Source organism: Mustelus asterias, chromosome 9 (genome assembly GCF_964213995.1).
Source record: "Mustelus asterias chromosome 9, sMusAst1.hap1.1, whole genome shotgun sequence".
Classification (NCBI taxonomy): Eukaryota; Metazoa; Chordata; class Chondrichthyes; order Carcharhiniformes; family Triakidae; genus Mustelus; species Mustelus asterias.
In genome coordinates, this window is record NC_135809.1 from 98,236,218 (window position 1) to 98,259,058 (window position 22,841).

The 22,841-nt window shown below is 43.2% G+C and overlaps 1 protein-coding gene across 5 annotated transcripts in view; it reads left to right on the forward strand.

Annotated features, from left to right (window-relative positions):
* abcc8 (ATP-binding cassette, sub-family C (CFTR/MRP), member 8) overlaps nt 1-22,841 on the forward strand; it is a 230,982-nt gene that overhangs the window by 182,379 nt on the left and 25,762 nt on the right. For all 5 annotated transcript variants that reach the window (XM_078220631.1, XM_078220629.1, XM_078220628.1 and 2 more), the window contains 7 exons: nt 344-591; nt 12,302-12,468; nt 13,756-13,825; nt 16,020-16,177; nt 19,995-20,087; nt 20,466-20,568; nt 21,990-22,103. In XM_078220631.1, coding sequence (XP_078076757.1) covers nt 344-591; nt 12,302-12,468; nt 13,756-13,825; nt 16,020-16,177; nt 19,995-20,087; nt 20,466-20,568; nt 21,990-22,103 — 953 coding nt within the window. The remainder of the gene's footprint in view (nt 1-343; nt 592-12,301; nt 12,469-13,755; nt 13,826-16,019; nt 16,178-19,994; nt 20,088-20,465; nt 20,569-21,989; nt 22,104-22,841) is intronic.

The following is a 22,841-nucleotide window of genomic DNA, read 5'->3' on the forward strand; positions in this document are numbered from 1 at the left end:
CATTTGGACACTAGTATTTAGTGATCATAGACCAATATTCAAAATTGCCTTGAACTCCACACTGATTTTAAATTAGTCTTTCCCGGAGAGAGATGACAAACATTGCCACTGTGGGAAATGCAAATGTCATACTGGTGCTCTTAATTTGAAATATGGGGCAGTTATTATTTGGTCTAGCAAAGTCCTTTTTTAAGTAAGCAGAAAGTAAGGTTTGATTAAAGGCTTATCATCTCTTTCATGTCTTATGGACATGATAGGAACCCTTACATACTCTTGGCTGTTTGGTTATGGGCATTGCAGCAAATGTGGTGTTCTTATGACCTCCTTTGCATATTTATTACAGAAGATGTCGCTGAAAGTGATGATGAGGACAACCTCTCGTCTGTCCTGCGACAGAGAGCAAAGATGCCATGGCGCGCTTGTGGGAAGTACCTGAGATCCGCAGGTTGTCTTTTGCTGCCTCTGATGATTTTCTCACAGCTCTTCAAGCACACAGTGATGGTGGCAATTGACTACTGGCTAGCAAAATGGACCTCAGATGCTATTCAAGTTAAGATTGAAGCAGAGAAAAGAAACTGTTCTTTGATCCAGGTAAAGACTGCAAGATTCATAGTGAATTTTTTGGTTATTCCTCTACTATGTGTGTCAATCTTTGCCACACCCAGTTTTATAGCCAACGATGTGATATTTAGCTAGATTAGAAACTTGGATAGAAGGAAAATTGCACTGCAGATACTTTATCCCCAGACATATTGAAATTTGACACAATCATCTTGGCTTTCATACGGTATTTGTGCGTAATTGCAATGAAAGTAGCATTGGAACATTGGGGCGGTATGGTGGCACAGTGGTGAGCACTGCTGCCTCACAGTGCCAGGGACCCAGGTTCGATTCCAGACTCGGTCTCTGTCTGTGTGGAATTTGGACTTTCTCCCCGTGTCTGCGTGGGTTTCCTCCAGGTGCTCCGGTTTCCTTCCACAGTCCAAAGATGTGCGGGTTAGGTGGATTGACAATACTAAATTTCCCCTTGGTGTCGGGGGATTAGCAGGATAAATGTGTGAAGTTACGGGAATAGGGCCTGGGTGGGACTGTGGTCAGTACAGACTCAATGGGCCAAATGGCCTCCTTCTGTACTGTAGGGATCCTATGATTCTATGACTGAGGAGCAAGAGTATCCATTCAGCCCTTCAACCTGCTCTGCCACTCAATAAGTGCATGGCTGATCCGATTGTGGTTTCAACTCCTCTTGACTCCCTTGTCTACCAAAATCTATCCAACTCAACCTTGAATAAATTCAATGACACAGCCTCCACTGCTTTCTGGAAAAGAGAATTTCATTGACAACCTCTGAGAGAGAGAGAAAAAAAATCTCCTCATTTCAGTCTTAAAAGGGAGACCGCCTATTTTTAAACTGTGTCATTTAGTTCTAGCTTTGCGTATAAGAGGAAACATCCTCCCGGTATCCACCCTATCAAGGCCCCTCGGGATCTTACATGTTTCAGTAAGATCACCTCTCGTTCTTATAAATTTCAATGAGTATAGGCTCAAACTGTTCAACCTCTTTTCATAACAAAAGCCTCTCATCCCAAAATGAGTCGAATGAACCTTCTCAGAACTGTTTCGGATGCAATTATGTCCTTCTTCAAAAAAAGGAGGCCAAAACTGTAACACAGTATTTCAGATGTGGCCACACCAAAGACCCTGTACAGTTGCAGTAAAACCTCCCAATTTTATATTCCATTCCGCTCGTAATAAACACCAAGGCTGGAACTTTCCGGCAGGCCAAAACATCGACGGGATTCTCTGGTCCTGCTCCAGTGAATGGTGATTTGGCTGAGCACCAAATTCTACGTCCTCATTTGCAGCGATGGCAGGGCATGAACGGCTGGAAGACTCTGACCCAAGTGCTGAGTGTTTCTGGAGGAACAGCATCTCATCATCCGAATGGGCACCTTACAGCTTTCCAGGCTGAACACTGAGTTCAACAACTTCAGAGCACAAATTCTCTCCTCCATCTTCACCCCATTTCCATTTATGTTATTTCATTTCTTCTTTTCATCTCATCCACCCATTTTTATTACTTTATATTCTTATTTTTATTGTTCTACTTCAGAAATCTCGCTTTCCGTCTTGTCTTCCAAACCTACGCGCCGCCCAGCTCCGGCCAACTGTCACATTCCTCAGGTTGTCTTTTGACAATCTGCACCTTTGTTCTGCCATTCACACATTTCGATCTCTTAATTGACGCTCATAGCACCATTCTCAGCCTTTACTATCTCCATTTACATTCCCTTTGTCCAATTACAATCCCCCTATTCGCACCCCCCCCAACTTCAGTCATGAGGCTACTACTACACCCAGAGAGTGAAATCTGTAAGGTCCTTCCTAACCAAGGGAAGTGAACATTAAAATCAAAAAATATATAACATTGACCAAGATCAGAGTTAGTTGATGATAAGAAAAATGTTCCAACATGCTCAAGATAACAGCAAAGACAGGATGGGCCAAGTGACCTCCTTCTGCACTGCATGATTCAATGAAACCAAAGCTGGAAAGTAACTCGCTCCTGTTATGTTGCCAGATGGCATTAGCTGAAAGGTGAATTTTCATTTATATGGCCAGATGGATCCTTTTCTTTTTGAACCAACTCTAACTAATAACTAAAGCTTCAAAGAACAAAGAACAGTACAGCACAGGAAACAGGCCCTTCGGCCCTCCAAGCCTGTGCCGCTCCTTGGTCCAACTAGACCAATCGTTTGTATCCCTCCATTCCCAGGCTGCTCATGTGACTATCCAGGTAAGTCTTAAACGATGTCAGCGTGCCTGCCTCCACCACCCTACTTGGCAGCGCATTCCAGGCCCCCACCACCCTCTGTGTTAAAAACGTCCCTCTGACATCTGAGTTATACTTCGCCCCTCTCACCTTGAGCCCGTGACCCCTTGTGATCGTCACCTCCGACCTGGGAAAAAGCTTCCCACTGTTCACCCTATCTATACCCTTCATAATCTTGTACACCGCGCTATGAGGTCTAGTAAGAGTGAGACATGGTCATCTATGTTTGCTCAGAATGAACTTCCTTTACGAGTGGTAGATGCAAGATCTGATATCTGCTCTATATTTACAAAAGAAACAACAAATTTACTTGATTTCAGTGTAAATCCTGGCAGGCAGTGCTATTTCACTCAGCCACAAATATTTGAATCTACTTTAACGCATTCATGACCAAAGGGCAGATTGGTCTCATGCAACCTGTTAGGTCCTACAGAAAGAAAATTATAGCATAGAATTGACTTGCTAGAGGCCAATTACCACAGTTGACTAGCTGGCTAGTGATTGCTTCAGACTAACGTTCATGCCGAGTTAGGCTTGGAACCTGCCTCCCAGCCCTGCTCCTGAACGTGAAAGGCAATGACAAATTGCCACTGGCAAAGGGACTGCCAAGGAAATAGCTCAGGATGAAACGTCAGCAGATAAGGAGCCAAGGATCTGCCCGCGGGCAGACCACAGGAGTGAATGAATTCGTTTGCTACGTACTGGCAATTCGCATTTAATTCCCACCGCTCCCAGCATAATTTGAAACTGCCTAACAGTATGAGCAACTACTTACGTGTCTGACAGGAATAACTGCATAATGATTCCAAGAATACCAATTAAAAAATAATCCTGATATAAACTGTTGCCAGATACAGTGTATCGTCCAATGACATGGGTAAGTGCTGCTGTGGCTGCCAGTCTGTTTGAAACCATTGTGATTATCTTAGAACGTTGAGGATAGCAGAGCAAAGAGATTGATTTATTTGTTACTCTGCCAGACTACCCTGGGAAATCAACTTCCATAATATAGCAGTTCAGTCTTTAAACTCCAAAAGAACAGTTCACTGAATAATTACTGCTGGTGAATTTTGAATAATCCTCTGTCCTGCCCACCCACCCAACTCTGAGAGCTTTGTGGTTGAGTGAACACTGAAATAATGATGCCATTGCAATGCAGAGGAAAGAAGTCAATGCTAACTAACGTTACTTCCCAGTAGTTTCTGTTTATGGAAAAGTTTCATGTACAGTATCATCAGTGATCTGTATTATAAATTGTCTGATAAACTGCTTGTTACCACCGATGTTATCTCAATGCAGCCAGATTCTGACGACATTAATTTCTGGAGAGCCTAACGTATTTTTGGATTAGGACCGCTGCTTTTCCTTATTTGTATTAATGATCTAGACTTAGTTGTACAGGACAGAGCAACAAAATTTGCAGATGACACAAAACTTGGAAGTATTGTGAACTGTGAAGAGGATAGTGATAGACTTAAAGAGGACATATACAACACAGATGGAATGCTGGATAACTGACAGGAGATTTTAATGTAGAGAAGTGTGAAGTGATACATTTTAGGAAGAGTAATAAGGAGAGGCAATGTAAAATAAATGGTGCAATTCTATAGGAGGTGCAGAAACAGAGAGATTTGTGGGTATGTGTGCACAAATTGTTGATAGCAGTAAGGTAGATTAAGAAAAGGGTTAAAAAGGTGTGCCAGATCCTAGGCTTGATAAATGATGGCACAGAGTACAAAGGTAAGGAGATCAAGAGGAACTTTTGTAAAACATTGATTCTATCTCAACTAGATTATTCTGTTTAATTCTGGGCACAGCACTTTAGGAAGAATGTGGATTTTATCTAAGTGGATTGATTGGAGAAGCTGGGGTTGTCGTTGAGAGCAAGTTGAGAGGCAATTTGAAAGTATTCAAAAAGAGAGGGGGAGAATTTCTCATTCTTCGACTCAAAAAATTTTGTTTAATTGGCTCCTTATTGTTCACAGTTTAATAGTGATGTACATTCTGATTTGGAAAAGCCATATCCTTGGAAAGAAGAAATGTAAATCTTGTTGTGACCGACTGAGGGAACTGATTACAGGGGAACCAGTTCACCCCTTCTCACCAGGTCATGACAGCTGCCAATGGTATGGGAGGCATGAGCATGTAGCCAGGGGATCATCACCAGATGTGTCCTTGTGCAAAATCAATTCATAGAAGATCCTTCTAGCTCAAGTTTGCAACCAGTCAGTCCCTGGTGAGCAACTCCCAAGTAAAGAACCTTTTACATTGACACCATAATTACTCAGGGGAATGTCCGTCCCCCAATGAGGGGGAGAATCAAAATCAACGAGGTTGACTCAGTTGCGTTAAAATGGCGGAAACCCTCACCATCATAATCATGGGCCTCAACGTACTGCACATACATTGTAAAAGGTCCTTCACAACCTGGCCCCCTCACATAAACACCACTGCCTGTAAATGAGCTTCAAAAGCTGCGACCTTATCCATAATCGGTCTGTGCCCACAATGCTGAGAGTGACAAGCCCACAATGCTGAGAGTGACAAGCCCACAATGCTGAGAGTGACAAGCCCACAAAGCTGAGAGTGACATGCCCACAAAGCTGAGAGTGACATGCCCACAATGCTGAGAGTGACATGCCCACAATGCTGAGAGTGACATGCCCACAATGCTGAGAGTGACATGCCCACAATGCTGAGAGTGACATGCCCACAATGCTGAGAGTGACATGCCCACAATGCTGAGAGTGACAAGCCCACAATGCTGAGAGTGACAAGCCCACAATGCTGAGAGTGACATGCCCACAATGCTGAGAGTGACATGCCCACAATGCTGAGAGTGACAAGCCCACAATGCTGAGAGTGACAAGCCCACAATGCTGAGAGTGACAAGCCCACAATGCTGAGAGTGACATGCCCACAATGCTGAGAGTGACATGCCCACAATGCTGAGAGTGACATGCCCACAATGCTGAGAGTGACATGCCCGCAATGCTGAGAGTGACATGCCCGCAATGCTGAGAGTGACATGCCCACAATGCTGAGAGTGACATGCCCACAATGCTGAGAGTGACATGCCCACAATGCTGAAAGTGACATCCCCACAATGCTGAGAGTGACAAGACCACAATGCTGAGAGTGACATGACTTAAGACTGTACGTATCAGGTAAGGCTCACTGCACAAGATGAGCCCATAACTGTAAGAACAACATTTGAAAAACATGTGCGCCATCCATTCCAGTCTATGGTCCAGCTTCTGAGGTAGATGCCCTATACAACATTCCAGGCTTCTCCGCTTCCCTCACAAAGCACATCCTGTACCATCTGGAGGGCAAATGTAGATGGGACAGCAGATGTGCAATACTCCCTGGAGGGTACATGGCATAATATCATGGCATGATACTTATACCTAGGACAATGTGTGCCAGTGCTGTGTGGAGGAGTGTTCCACACACTCAATATTCATGCTTGAGATACACCTGCTGCCCAGCATCTGATCGTGAAGTCTGATCATTGAGCCTCCCTTAAGGTCAGGTTTGGATGGACAATGACAGATTCAACGAAAATCTCAGTGTTTGTGCCTTTGAACACTGGAATCTTATGTGATAGACCAGAGAAAGAAGAGACCCTCCAATTCTTCACCAAGGTTGTTACATCTTTGCTTCTGAATAACTCACCTCAAGATGGACCTCAGCATGCCACCTTCATTATCACTGGTAACAGCACCCTTTATAATGTTATCAGTCTTTTGGAGTTCTGTAGTGTACAAACACCGACTACGAATGTATGTAAATATATTCAAAAAGCGCTCAAAAGTCATATACAATGTGAAAAGTGGAACCATGGTGAACGCATCAGTGCTCTAGGTGAGATAGGTCTGAGCTCTCGCCCCAATGTTGCCTCAGAGGAGATGGAGGCAGGCTGCTCACTTTGCATTCCATATGGCAATAAATAGCATGGTGATTAGCCTTACTGTACAGGCACCCATCAAGGACAGCTTTCAAACTGCGACCTCTGCAGCTCTACATGGGCAACTGTGGTTACTGGCAAAGTCTGGAATTAAAAATCTACAGATGACCAAGGAACCATTGTCGATTGTCGGAAAAACTCATCTGGTTCACTAATGTCCTTTAGGGAAGGAAATCTGCCATCCTTACCCGGTCTGGCCTTCATGTGACTCCAGAGCCTCAGCAATGCGGTTGACTCTTAACTGCCCCTCTGAACAAGGGCAACAAGGGATAGGCAATAACTGCACAAACCAGCCAGCGACGCCTATGTCCCAAGAATGAATAAAAAAACAAGTGGACCAGCCAAAGGCTCCGGCAGAGGGGCTGGAAAGGTGGAAGAAGATGAGGTGCTGAAGAGCTTAATCCTCCTCTGTTACCTGAACAGCCTTGGGTTGACCTTCAGGTGGAGTTGATGGGGCTGACCGCTAGTGCATAGCAGTCATCAGTCCAGGCAACTGCTGTGCCAACAGTGCGACCATCCTGTTAAGGATGAGCAGCTCCTTATGTATTGTGTATTCTATGGCATATTATGAGCAGAATAATTCCAAGCTCCTGAGGGAGGCCTGCATCCGTTCCTGCCTGAAACGTGCGCTTGCATTCACTCTGAGTGTTACTGCGTATGTGTATCTCTCCATGAGACTGGCCAATTTCTCATGGTTGGAGCAGATGAAGTTGAGCCCCTGGGACAATGTGGAGTTCCTGAGGGTGATGAACACTTGTATTTGTAATCCTAGAGCTCCCACTGCCTCAGGAAACTCTGCCAGACGTCCACACATCTGCTGCTGATTCTCTAAATACTGAGCTCCAAAAGGTACCCACTGAGTCCGCACATTCCTTCTCATTGGAGCATCATTGACTTTCCTCCCTCCTCCAAGGAGGGCTATGCACAAATGTCTCTGACTCAGACCTGTCCTCCTTAACCTTCACCATGTGCCACCGACTCTACACGTGTGATACATCCCTCTATCGTGCTTGTATCTGAGTTGGTGGGTTTGAGCTATTAAGGTGTGATACTGCTTCTTTGGGCATATCTTTCACCTCTTGATGCCCGAGGTATCTGGTCTGGAGGTGGGGTGTTGAGATGAGAATCATAGAATCCCTACAGTGCACAAGGAGGCTATTCAGCCCATCAAGCATGCACCGACGACATTCCCACCCAGGACCGATCCCGTAACCCCACCTGTTTACCCTGCTAATCCCCATGACAGTAAAGGGCAATTTATCATGGCCAATCAACCTAACCCGAATATCTTGATTTGATTTGAATGGATTTGATTATTATTGTCACATGTATTAGTATGCAGTGAAATATATTGTTTCTTGCGTGCTATACAGACAAAGCATACTGTACATAGAGAAGGAAAGGAGAGAGTGCAGAATGTAGTGTTACAGTCATAGCTAGGGTGTAGAGAAAGATCAAGTTAATATACGGTAGGTCCATTCAAAAACCTGGTGGCAGCAGGGAAGAAGCTGTTCTTGAGTTGGTTGGTACGTGTCTCAGACTTTTGTATTTTTTCCCTAACGGAAGGAGGTGGAAGAGAGAATGTCTGGGGTGCATGGGGTCCTTGATTATGCTGGCTGCTTTTCCGAGGCAACGGGAAATGTAGACAGAGTCAATGGATATCTTTGGACTGTGGGAGGAAACTGGAACACCCAGAGGAAACCCACGCCAATACGGAGAGAACATGCAAACTACACACAGACAGTATCCAAGGCTGGAATTGAACCCGGGGTGCCTGGCACTGAGGCAGCAGTGCTAACCACTATGCCACCGTGCCGCCCCAAGGTGGTAGGGGTGTGTTCGACAGAAAATGAGTTATTTAGGTATAGCCCTTCTCAGTGTAAATGCGCGCACTGATGCACTCCATTGCCTTACCTATGCTTGCACTGCCCATATGATGCAACCCCCATCCTTGCACTCCCTCTAATGCCAACATTCCCTTGTGCTCAGTGAAGTAACATCATGAGCTCCACCATTACTACAAACATGACTTTAACACCACCATTATCCCCCATTGCTGGCGATTCACCATCACTAACAGACACCCTGACAGTCTCTATGGTTCAACTGAGCAAATAGTTCTCAGCCAGTCAGCCTGATGTATATTGCATGCAGCGATATTCCTCTTCACTGTGTTCATGCATCCCACTGCTCATTCACATCAGTAGCTCGTGCATACAAATCTCAATGCTGAAGCAGGGATATGTGCCAGGACTCACATCTTAGCTGCAATATTCTGTTGTGACCCTTCCCTTGGAGCTCTGTGTGGATGAGCCAAGTTGCTCATCTTGCCAGAATGCAGCAGGTCATTGAACCTTTTCCTGCGCTGATTCCATGAGTGCTGCTGGTCTCCTGCTACACTCACCACAGCCACAATTTGAATCCAGGCCACTCTGTTGTTGCCGGTGGATTACGCCGGCCAGTAGGGTAGAGACTGCTCTCCCCTTCTAGACTTCTTCCACCAAAACATGAAGGTCCTGATCGGAAAAACCTGGGGAAGCTGGACCCATCCCTTCCCCCATGTCTCCCCCATGTGACATTCTATCAATAAAACTCTACAGCAAGAAGGGTCATGAGCCACACTGATTACAATGCTCTCATTCACTTTTGTGTCCTTACATACACAAACCATTTTCACCTTATCATCAATGATTACTGTTAAGGCTTAATGTAGAAAGTGGTTCCACACAAATGTTTGCTGCCATGTATATTGCAGCTGTAACTCTCTCACTTGGACACACTGTTATGCCATGACAGTGTGCAGATGTGAGGGACCTGCTCAAGGGTCAACAGTGTGGGCACATCCTCACAGATAGGTGGCAAGAGGACAATCGGATTGGATAACGAGCATGACATGGTTTAGCAGTCATCTGCTGAGTTTTGGCAGCTAACTACATGACTATAGAATATCTATACCAGGTAGTGGTAACAAGGTGATGTCGCCTCCATGGCTGTTCCTTGTGAAGCCACACCATGGAATCAGTGTTTCAGTACAGTACATTGTGAATTGGCAGCAAAAATTACAGTTTTGCCAAGGGAAGGCCCATAATGGGCCATCCATTCCAGGGTTAGCTAACAGTTGGCAGCATTTACAGAATTCCCATTCACCTGTCTGTCATGTTTCATGTGATGTTATAAAGGCAGAATCACTGATAAGGGATTGTGCAAGCATGTTGTGGATTCATTTATTTAGACTAGGCACATGAGAACCGATATACATGGATAGAAAGCTTTAAGACATAGCAGCAGAGCTGCTATGGCCTGTGTGTGTTCACAGGCCAAAGTACTACTGAGACTGGTTCACATGACAGACTTCCCTTCTCATGATCTCATGTTGCTATACAACATGATGCAACACTGACAAGACAATGACACCTCCTGTGAGACGCAGGGACTTCACCTTGGATGATCAATCTCTCAACTGAGCCTTTCCTGAGAACCCATTTTTTATCTCTGCCTGAGTCACCCGATCTGCGCCAGGCCTGCTTCTGACCTCTCATTACTCCCGGGGTTGCCCACTCCGACTGTTAATAGAACCTGTCCCTTCAGACCAAAAATTTGCCATTAGGTCAGACATTTATAGAAGTCGGGTTCGCGGAGCGAGGAATTCTCCCTGCTTCTCCCACCCAAAGCGCAGACGAAAATCTAGCCTTCAGAGTTTTGTCTACCGAGTTTGGGTTTTCAGATGAATAATTTCTCTTCGACATTTCTGCTTTATTTTGTCAGCTCTGAGAGTGGAAAATGTTTCCACAACTTGCCCTAGATTTGGGACTGACTGGTCAATTAAGAGTAGGACGCAGAGTACAGCCCTTTCTACTCGGAAGGCAGTGGCATAGTGGTCTTGTCACTGGAACTAGCAATCCAGAGACCCAGGGTAATGCTCTGGGGACCTGGGTTTGAATCCCACCATGAATTCAATAAAAATCTGGAATTAAAAGTCTAATGACGACAATGAGACTATTGTCAATTGTCATAAATATCCATCTGGTTCTCTAATGCTCTTTAGGCAAGGAAATCTGTCTTCACCCTGGCCTGGTCGACATGTGACTCCAGATCTGGTTAACTCTTAAATGGATGGACAATAAATGCTGGTCCAGCCAGCACCCCATGAATGAATAAATAAACTCTGTTCCAATAATAAACTGTCAGCAGAAAAGCACCTCTCCTCTGAGTGTGTGAAATGTGTACCACATAATGATACGTATAGCCTGACAACTTCCATTCGAATCAAATGGTTAAACACAGGGGTTCTGTGGAATAACTGGACAAATATGAACGACCTGCACAATAATTCTACTGAAAATTAAAAATGTAACAAATGATCTATGAAACAGCGTTCATCATTGAGCATGTTTATCTTAATAATTAACTCCTTTCAAAAAGTTGCAGTTGGACCTTTGAAGGACTCTGTTGACTAGATGCATAGTACATTCTGATATTCAGCCTTTTTTACTTGTCCATTTCAAATATAGATTTTAAAGTGACAGTTACAGAATTACTTACTTGTGGCCTTTCTCTTTGCTGTTTCAAAGGACAATAAAAATCCTAGCTGCTTAAGACTATTGACGAGTATACTCAGAGATAAATCATTCACTAACTGGGATCTAAGGCACAAAGTTGCAGATTGTAAACAGGAACATCAAAGACAACTCCTGCTCGTCAGCACATCAATATTTATTATTCATTTTTTGTTACATATCAAAAGGCGACAAGTGATTCAATAATCTAAAGTGACATTGAAGTGTTCACTGCCATTTATCAAAATAAAAGAGAACAATTAACAACTTTTGGAAAATTATGCTCCATGACTGAGCATTATTGAATAGGAGAAATAACCTGCCAGAAACATAGAAACACAGGGCAGAGCACATACAGGACTATCAGGCAAGGGTGATAGCAGTCTGGAATGGAGATTTTACCAAATTTCTCTCCTATTCTTCTGGGCAGCACAGTGGCACAGTGGTTAGCACTGCTGCCCCACAGCTCCAGGGACCTGAGTTCAATTCCCGGCTTGGGTCACTGTCTGTGTGGAGTTTGCAAATTCTCCTTGTATCTGTGTGGGTTTCCTCCCCATGCTCAGGTTTCCTCCCACAGTCCAAAGATCTGTGGGTTAGGTTGATTGGCCATGCTAAATTGCCCCTTAGTGTCTCGGGATGTGTAGGTTAGAGGGATTGGCGGGGTAAATATGTGGGGTTGCAAGGATAGGGCCTGGCTGGGATTGTTGTCGATTGCAGACCCAATGGGCTGAATGGCCTCCTTCTGCACTATAGGTTTTCTATGATTAATTTAAATGTAAAGAAAATTTGTGGGTCTTTGTTCCAGTATGTACTTCACAGGACTCTGTTAGTGATACAGATAAGTCACATGAAATTCACTTTAAAGAAGCCATCTATTTTGTTAGTCTCGTGGTCAGCATTGCATTATCGCACATTGGTTTTAATTTATGCTTACTGCCCCAGGACTGTCGCTTCAACCATTCTAACTACACCATAGTGTTCAGCATTCTCTGCTGCCTGGGGATTGTCCTCTGCTTGGTTACCTCTATTGCTGTGGAATGGACAGGTCTCAAAGTGACCAAGGAATTACACAAGAGTTTGCTCAACAAAGTCATCCTGGCACCAATGAGGTATTGGACTACTTTTTAAGATGGTTTTTCATTAATCGCCACTTACAATTTTATGAATGTAATTTTAACCCAGTTTTTAATCAGGAAGCTGACATGACTCAAATTAAAGTTTAAAGCTCATTTATTAGTGTCGCAAGTCGGCTTACATTAACACTGCAATGAAGCTACTGTGAAAGTCCCTTAATCGCCACACTCCCATGCCTGTTTGGGTACACTGAGGGAGAATTTATCATGGCCAATGCACCTAACCAGCATGCCTTTCGGACTGTGGGAAGAAACTGGAGCACCCGAAGGAAATCCACGCAGGCACAGGGAGAACATGCAGACTTTGCATAGAGAGTGATCCAAGCCGGGAATTGAACCCAGGTTCCAGGCACTGTGAGGCAGCAGTGCTAACCATTGTGCCACCATGCAACCCCTTTTGCATGCGACACAATTTCATTTTTCAATTCAGTTTACCAGCGTGTGGGTTAAGCTAAAAATACTCCCATAGTTTTGAAAAAAAGCTGGTGACATTTATGTGGTCTTATTGCTTCACCTGCTAGTATTTTTTCAACCAAAGTGAGAGAGCCCAAATGTGAAGGAAGTCAGTCATTTAGGCGACCTGGGATTTTCTAGATCTTCCAACAGTCTAATGGTTAAAATGGCTCTGACGAAGCGTCATCCAGACTGGAAACATCAGCTCTGTTCTCTCTCCGCAGATGCTGTCAGACCTGCTGAGATTTTCCAACATTTTCTGTTTTGAGTCTAATGGTTAACCCATTTTGATGAAGATCATTGGGATTCTTGGCAGACAGATAAAGTAAAGTGATGCTATTATTTCCTGTCAGAATTTCATACTTCTGTAGAAAAATAAATTGAACAGTGCATAGTCGGTTACAAGTGGCTACTGGTGATAATTTTCAAAAAAATTGCAATGGCAACTCTGGTCCTGAAAGGAATCAACAAAATTGATCAATGCAAATCATTTTCTTCATGTACCAGGGACCACAGGGTAACAATTAAGAAAGTTAGAAGCTCATAGTGACAAGGGAATTACTCTGAAGAGTTTCACTTTTAGAACAATAGAGTATGCAATTCAAGCATTACCAAGGACTATTTGCTGACTCAATTACACTGCCGATCAGGCACTAGAAACCACGGCAAATAAATGCAAAGTGTGTGTTGCAACAGAAATATGTCTCATGAGCAAGTCAAGGGAATGAAGTGGAGCACCATGAAATACTAAGTAACATAATGCTCTAAGCATTCACTACAAGTCTCTTATTGGTGTTTATTGTCTTTCAGGTTCTTTGAAACCACCCCTCTTGGAAACATCCTGAATCGATTTTCTGCAGACACTAATATCATTGATCAGGTAAGATACTTCTGACATTTTCCAGGTAACACCCGAATACAAGTATTTTGTGCTATGCCAGAACCTTCATGAAACTCCCCACGGTTTATTTAAGTTCATTTTTATTAGTGTCACAAATAGGCTTACATTAACAATGCAATGAAGTTACTGTGAAAATCCCGTAGTCGCCACACTCCAGCACCTGTTCGGGTACACTGAGGGAGAATTTAGCATGGGCAATGCACCTAACCAGCATGTCTTTCAGACTGTGGGAGTAAACCGGAGCACCAGGACGAAACCCACACTGTCACAGGGAGAACGTGCAGACTCCGCACAGACAGTGAACCAATCTGGGAATCGAACCCAGGTCCTTGGCACTGTGAGGCAGCAGTGCTAACCACTGTGCCACCATGCCGTCCAAGGTGGACGTGTAAAAGTCAGGTCGTAACAGCATACGGTCATTAATACTTGATGTAAATAAGAAGATCTGCAAAGATTTAGACTGCAGAATGGAGACAGTAATATTGTAGCCTTTCCTGTTGCCACAGTGAAATTCTATTAAACTGTGAAACAGGCCTGATTGCTTGCCTAAAAGCAGTCAAAGTTTAAAATTGTTGTTTTGGTGAGTTCAGTTCACAGATTGAAAGTTACTTGTAAGTACCTGGCTCTAAGTCAGAAAAAAAAACTTTGAAGTATGATATTATTAGATTAGCTCAGTGAGTAGCACTCAGATCAGTTAACAGGCTGTACGTTGTCAAATCTATGATAGCACTTGAGCACATAATCTAGGTTGACACTTCAGGGCAGAACTGATGACAGACTGCTGGACGTTAGGCACCACCTTTCCAATGGGTTCCAGATCTGTACTGAGAAATCCATGTGGTAATCTCTGGCTACCTCTTACCTGGGGGCCTGATGCAGGGATCAATGCGGTATCATCTGTTGTATCGGTGCCTGCCTGGTGCACAAAGTTGCTGAGCAGCTGTTACAAATAAGAGTTGTCCTTTCTATCAGAAGCTGCACATTCTGGGAGATTTCCCTCAGAGACTACACCTAGCTATGGTGTAGTTAAAATACCCTTTTTTAAGTTTTTGCTCCTGAGTTCTGGATCCCACAGGTATAAAGCCATTGACCAGGAAATTTCAGATTGCAGGATTTTCCATCCTGCTATCCAAAGTCTTGGTGGTGATACATCCTATCAACTCTGCCTGCCCCACAGCCATTTCACACTCGAGCATTGATTGGCTGCAGGCAGGACTTCCACACCTCACTTGAGAGGAAGTCCCATCTGATTGGCCACCAACTCTCTGGTACCTGCCACTGGACCTTAAGGCGAGAGTGCCCAAAATTAGAAGGGGACTTCTGATGGAGCCCCCCCCCCCCATTTCTTTTCTCATCCGAGATATAAGCCCAATCGTTTTTGGAATCCCCCTGCCCTCAACCCCCACAACTGGAAAACCCACCTGCCAGCCCAAAACCTGAAGCTGGATGGGAAAAGGCACTTAAGTGGCCAATAAATGCCAATTGGCCACTTAAAGGCCTCAATTGGGCCAAGAGCAGGTGGCTTGTCCGAAAATCCAGCCTCAGGTCTTTATTCCCTTTCATCTCATGGGTGACAATGAAGGTAAGGAATATTAACCCAGGCAATACTTCCACTTGACTGAATCTGGCCCACCTAGCTCCACTTCTGCTACTAAATTTAATATGTGGTACTTTATCAAATGCCTTTTAAAAATCCATATACTCAATATTAACTGTGCTGTCTGCATCCACACTCTTTGTTATCCCATCAAAAATCTCAATCAAGGTGGTCAAACATGATTTGTCCTCAATGATTTTTTGCTGCCTCTGCTTTATTAGTCCATCCTTGTTCACGTGCTGTTAATTTTCTCCTGATTATTATTTCTAAATATTTTCCCTAAATGTTGAGTACTTCTAACATCACAGGAGAGGGGTGATAGATTTGATTTACTGAAGCTATACCCACATGAGGAAGATAATCTGATGTTAGTAGGGACAATCGATCATCTTTCAGTAGCAAACTTATATGTTCAGTTTCTTGTCATAGTTAGATTCTTGATTCCTTACTGATGCCAATAGTACTGTCTCAGTGATCATTTATTTTGATTGATCGATTTTAAGAATGAGATTTGATAGAGAAATTCTGCCCATTTGATTTTGAATGGAGTGATCATTCTGGTGTGTTTATTTTCAGCACATTCCTGCCACCCTGGAATGTCTCAGTCGATCAACTCTTCTGTGTGTCTCTGCCTTGGCCGTGATCTCATACGTGACCCCAGTGTTCCTCATTGCCCTTGTTCCTCTGGCTGTGGCTTATTACTTCATCCAGAAATACTTCAGAGTAGCATCCAGGTAACTATCATCAGGAACTGAATTTGCTGTGGTATGTGGAGATTTACTGAACCATTGATAATATCAAAGTGAAGTTTGTTGGCACTGGGGAGTGAAACTTCTGTTTCAGACATCCAGTATCTGCATCAAAATCTCCCAAGTCAGGTATGGCCCAGTAAGTTGCAAAATAAAGTTCCCTGTACTCTGCCCCAACAATTTATATTACCTCTAAGCCTCTAACACTTAAGAGCATTTTTGAATGCACTCGTGTGCCATATATCCATTTCTAACATCAGCCACCATACAGTAAACCTGAGTGGAATTACCAACTCAGTGTAGTTTTGTATCATGGGTCCATGTTCACTAGCATTTGGATTAAGGCAAGTTACAATATTTGTGATAAACTACCTTTTTTCATCCTTCTGGACTTGTCTGAAGCTTCCAAAAAAAGTTGACCACACCATCCTCCTCTTATTTTAATCCAGCAAACCAATGGTTGGTGGATAAAACCGAAGCCAATATTTGCACACTTTTCCATTTATTATGCATTACAAGCTTACACCTCCTTTAGTTCACATCCTGAGAGGTGCTCAGGTAAATTTCCCGCTAATTCCCACTACCCATGTTCAACTAAACGCAATTGACATCTCCAACAGCTCTGTTCTGCCATCCAAGTGGATGGAACTGCCCTAGCTTGGTTCCATTCTTCTGTATCTAACCATAGCCAGAGAATCATCTCCAATGCCTTTTCTTCCCACTTTTGCTCTATCAGCTCTGGAGTTTCCCAAGGATCTATTCTTGACTCCTTCTATTTCTCATCTTCATGCTACCCACAGCGATATTATCTGAAAAAAATAACATGAGATGCCACATGTATACCGTTGTCACTCAGCTCCATCTGATCACTGCCTCCTTAAACCCCTCCATTGGCTGGGATTTCCCTGCCCCCGCGGCAGGTTTTCCTGTGGCGGGTTTTCCTGCAGTGGATGCAGTCAGTCATTGGCCGCTGGCAGGATCTTCCGGTTCTGCCAAAGCCTGTGGACTTTTGCATGGCTTGTCCTCCTCACCGCCACAAGGGGTTGACTTCGGAATATCCCACCAGTAGGAGAGGCTGGAAAATCCTGCCAATTGATTCCAATTTGTCACACTGATACCTGATATTGGATGATCAGAACATTCCTTCAGCCAAATATTGGGAAGGCTGAAACCATTGTCATTGGTCCTGTCGCAAACTCTGTTCTTTGTCCACCATTTTTGTCTCTTAAGCTGTGTGAGACCATTTGTTGTGTTTGACCCTGAGTTGAATTTCCAACTACTAAACCATACCATCTCCGAGATTTCCTACTTCCACTTTCATAACATTGTTTGACTCCAGCTTTCCCTCAACTCATCTCCTGCTGAACCACTCATCCATGCCTTTGTTACCTCCAGACTTGACTCCTCCAATGCTCTCATGGTTGGCCACCCATCTTCCACCTTACATAACTAGTGCTCATCCAAAGCTGTATCCTAATCTACTCCAAATCTCCATCATCCATCACCCTTGTGCTTGCTGGCCCACACCGGCTTCTCTTCCAGCAACTCTTCAATTTTATTATCTCCATCCTTGTTTTCAGATCCTTCCACGGCCCCACTTCTCCCTTTGTGTCACTTTCTCGAACCCTTCAAATCTTTGTGACTTCTGTGCTCCTCCAGCTATAGTCTTTTGAGCATTACTGATTTTAATTACTCCACCATTGATGACTTTTCTTGGCCTTAAGCTCTGGCATTATCTCTTTAAACCTCTCTGCCTCTTTAACTTTCTCTCCTCTTTAAGATGCTCCCGAAAACCTATTTCTTTGATCCGCTTTTGGTCATCTTTCTCGAGTTCTCCTACTATGGTTTGGTGTCAAAAAATGTCAAAATTATTTTTGTTGGTATCGCTCTTTTAGACTGCATTAGGACATTTTACAATGTAAAATGTGCCGTGCAAATGTATGTCATTGTTATAGGGAGCAAGATTTGCAGATGATTCAAAACTTGACAGCATGATAGATTGCGACAATGATAGTTGTATGTTTGAAGAAGACATTGACAGGATGGCAAAATGGACAGAAGTATGGCAGATGGAATCCAATGCAGATAAGCATAAATGGTGCACTTTCAGAGGACTAATATGGCAAGACCGTATGTTATAATGGCACCATTTTGAAAAGTGTAAATGAGCAAAGGTACCTTGTTGTTCATATACATAAATCCTTAAAGGTGGCTGGGTAAGTTTAAAAATGCATTTAGATTACTTGATTTTATAAATAGAAGAATAGAATATAAAAACAAGAAAGTTGTGCTCGAATTTATAAATCTCTGGTTAAGTCTCAGATGCAGGAATGTGGATAATTCTGGACACCACACTTCAGGAACAAGGATAATGTCAACAATGTCAAGGGTACAGAGGAGGTTTAGCAAGATGTTACCAAGGATCGGAGACTCCATTTATGAGGGGAGGTTACAAAAAGGTAGGACTTCTCCTTGGAATGGAGAAGGTGAAGAAATTATCACATAAAGGTTTTCATGATAGTGAGATAGAATATATTGCGGGGAGTGCGTCAATAATCAGTGGTCATAGATTTAAAATTATTGGCAAGGGATAGAAAGAGGAGATGGAGAGAATTTGTTTTAGTCAGAGAGTTTTTGAGATCTGGAACATTCTACCAAAAAAGTGGTGGAAGCTGAATTTAAAAGGAATTGGACAGGTTTTTGCAGGGTTACAGACAAAAAGTGGGGATGTGGGACTAAACATAACTACTCTTTCAAGGAGCCAGCACAGACACAACAGGCAAAATGGCCTCCTTCTGTGCTTCATGTTTTTTATAACTTGCTAACAATTCAAATGAGATCATTATGTTTTTTTCTGCAAATACAGAGTTGCACTATGTGACTTTACTGTGTTAAAAACATTGCATATATCCACAAGTTGTTATTGCCGTACATATCGATCTTTGGAGATACTGAACCAAAGTGATCACACTGGTTTCAGGTCTTTGGATGTGAGTGGCTTTAATGCTTGAACCCCAGTATGAGGTTTTGGAAATTTTAGAGAGGTGACCTACACTCAAAGAACATAAAGAAAATGAAAGTACCCTCGAATTTATTTTATGCCTCATTAAAGTTCAATGTATATACATTGAAGCCCAATGACCAGCACACTTGTTTTATCAGCAGAATTCAAAAAGGGAGAGAGCAGATACCTTACCGCAGTAGAAGTAAGAAGTTCATAACTCACATAAAATATTCCTCTTTCTTCTCACACCTAGTGACATATGAGGCAAACAAAGCACATGCTAACACCTGTTTCCATAGCTAATCTTTCCTGGGACAGATCATTAGCCGAACATCAGGGGCTATAACTTGAGGGATGCCACTCTGCATCAATCATAGCTGACCGAGGACTCTTCCCACTCTTACCAATAGATGTATTGGAAGGATTTGTAGGTTGTCCATCCATGTTATGAAATGTTTCCATGGCTATCAAGTCGTGGAGTGGGAGATGGACCCAGAACTTCTGGCTCAGTGGCACCGATGCTACCCACTGTGCCCCAAGACCTGCGTCTCCAGTGTTATGCTATGACTGATAACTCTTCCTTCTTGACTGAAGTAATTGGATATTCTGATCCCGCATGTGCATCTTTCATATAATTCAGATTTTCAAGTTAGTAATTAACAATCTTTTTGCAGCTGAGGGTTTATCCATGTATCAGAATATATCTGAATTAGAGTGTCCATCATGTCAGTGAAGCGACATGATAAGATCTCTACAACTTCAATGGAATTCTCCTCATTCTCCTATTTATTTCTGCAGGGACCTCCAGCAATTGGACGACAGCACGCAACTTCCCCTATTATCCCACTTTTCTGAAACTGTGGAAGGTCTAACTACAATACGAGCCTTGAGGTAAAGCAATCTAAACTCAGCTTAAAATGGCTTCTTATGGACACTTATCCTCTCAAAGCTCATCTCCATGGGAACATGAATCACATGGCTCTTGTATCCAGGAAGAAGTTCTAATTAGCTATCTTTTGGACCCCTAACTCCATTTTAACCTCTAATCAAAAAAGCAGTTCAAAGCATAATTCTTTGAAGAATCTGACATTTTACGATTTTGGGACAAGCAAGGCCGTAAAATCCCGCCCACTATCTCCAATTTGAATATAGAATTAGATTGAATTAGTTAATTTGCCAAATAAGCATTGTGGGGAAGAACTAATTTTCACCAAGCATGTACGCCGAATAAACCCTCTTTCAATGGAATCTACATGGCTGTCTTTTCAGGGAAGAAAATCGCTTTAGGCAGCAGCTGCTGGAACTCACCGACACGAACAACATTGCCTCCTTGTTCCTCACAGCTGCCAACCGCTGGCTGGAAGTACGCATGGTAAGGTTTTCAGGCCCTCTGTCTTTACTCATTGCCTTTTTTGGTTTATTTTTATGGAATTAGAATCTGACCTGTGTATTTAATATCTGTATGGCAATTTATCAAAGAGAGAAGACTTTTTTTAAGGCAAAGAGGGACTGGCGGTCTCAATGATACCCATGGAGAGATTTCCCATCCAGGTCCTGGCCCTGGCCTTGGCCCTGGAACCTTTTGAAAATGGTTTTTGCCTACCTTCTGTAAAGTGCAGTGCCATTTCCTGCCTGCCTCAGTAGTGATGATGTGGAGATGCCGGTGTTGGAATGGGGTAAACACAGTAAGAAGTTTAACAACACCAGGTTAAAGTCCAACAGGTTTATTTGGTAGCAAGTGCCACTAGCTTTCAGAGCGCTGCCCCTTCGTCGGGTGGAGTGCAGATCTCCACTCCACCTGACAAAGGGGCAGCGCTCTGAAAGCTAGTGGCGTTTGCTACCAAATAAACCTGTTGGACTTTAACCTGGTGTTGTTAAACTTCTTACTGCCTCAGTAGTGAGCAGCACTCCTGATGGTATTGCTGGCTCTCTGTTTGGGCCAACAGTTCTCCTGAGTGTTCAGCCATCCCAGGTAGGATCGCAGACCCACTGGGAGCCATTTAATTGGCTGCTGCCCATAACATTCAGAAGGAGATCCCACCAGCAGCCTGGCTGTCAGCAACAGGCATTTCTTGCCTATGTCAGGGCGATGTCCCTATAACATGTTTATAATGAGCTCCTTACTGCAGTCTGTTCCAGATTGCAAGTGTCCTTGTTGAGCTGTTTTATCAATAACTACAAACTGGTCAGTGTTTTACCCCACCAAAAATTTAAATCCATAGATTCTTGCAGTGCATAAGGAGTCTATTCGGCCCATCAAGTCTTCACCAATTCTCTGACAAAGTATCTTACCCAAGCCCTCTCCCCCACCCTATCCCCATAACCACACACTTTCCGTGGCTAATCCATCTAATCTACACGTCTTGGTACACTAAGGGGCAATTAAGCCTGGCCAGTCCACCTCATCTGCATATCTTTGGAGTGTTGGAGGAAACCAGAGCACCCGGAGGAAACCTACGCAGACATGGGGAGAAAATGCAAACTCCACATAGGCATACAGACAGTCACCCAACGCTGGAATCGAACCCGGGTCCCTGGCACTGCAAGGCAGCAGTGATAACTACTGTGCCACCATGCTGCTTTTTATGAATAACTTCAAACTGTTCAGAGTATTATCCTACCAAAAGTTCAAATGCTTGCTAGATTCCCACAAAGTATTAAATGTTGTCTGAATTCTGTTGGGCATTTGTCAGTAATTTTGCTCGGGTTTTGTGTTACTCCACGTTGACTCATTCACTTTTGCTTTGCTCAAGCACTACATGTCTGGAATGATTGTTTCTTACAATTTCTCAGGAATACATTGGGGCGTGTGTAGTTCTGATTGCAGCAGTAGCCTCTATCACCAACTCATTGTATTATGGACTTGCATCAGGACTTGTGGGCCTGGGACTCACCTATGCACTTATGGTAAGAATATTTTATTGATCGTTCTTTGTAAGTGTGTTTGAATGCTGAAAATACCAGATATTTAACTGACATGTGAACATGGATACTTCAGTTTTGTTTTAGTCAGCTTTTGATAATATTACAAAGTTGCAGAACCCAACCCATTTGAATAGTTGAGATGCAGCTTAAATGTGGGTGGTGAGCGAATTACTTGCATACAGAAGAGAATGCGCACTAAATTAGCAAATGAAGTCTAAGAAATCACTTATGGTTTTGAAACTCCTTCAGAAAACTTGGGTGAATCTGTAGTTGAAATGTGTTCCTTTTTCCAATTTTCCTGTAAGTTTAGAAAAGGAAGAAGAGAAATAAGAAAGAAAATTGAAGTATCAGGCACAGTTTTAAAAAAGAGCAAAATACATGTAAGAGGAAAGAACAAAGGGAGATATAAGAAGACAGTTGTAGGATCTTTGAAATGGATGTCTGATAGAGTTAATGTTGTTAAGAATCAGGTAGGAATAATGTGGATATAGGAAGATGGTTGTGGCTGTTGTAGGTCAAGCAAGTCCCAGGTCATCATTGCAGAAATTCCTAAGGAAAAGCCTTAGTCCTAGGCCTAACCACCTTCAGCTGCTTCATCGATAACCTTCCTTCATTCATAAGGTCAAAGTGGGGATGTTCACTGATGACTGCACAATCTTCAGCATTATTCTCAACTTCTCAGATACTGAAACCATCCACGTCCAAATGCAGCAAGACCCG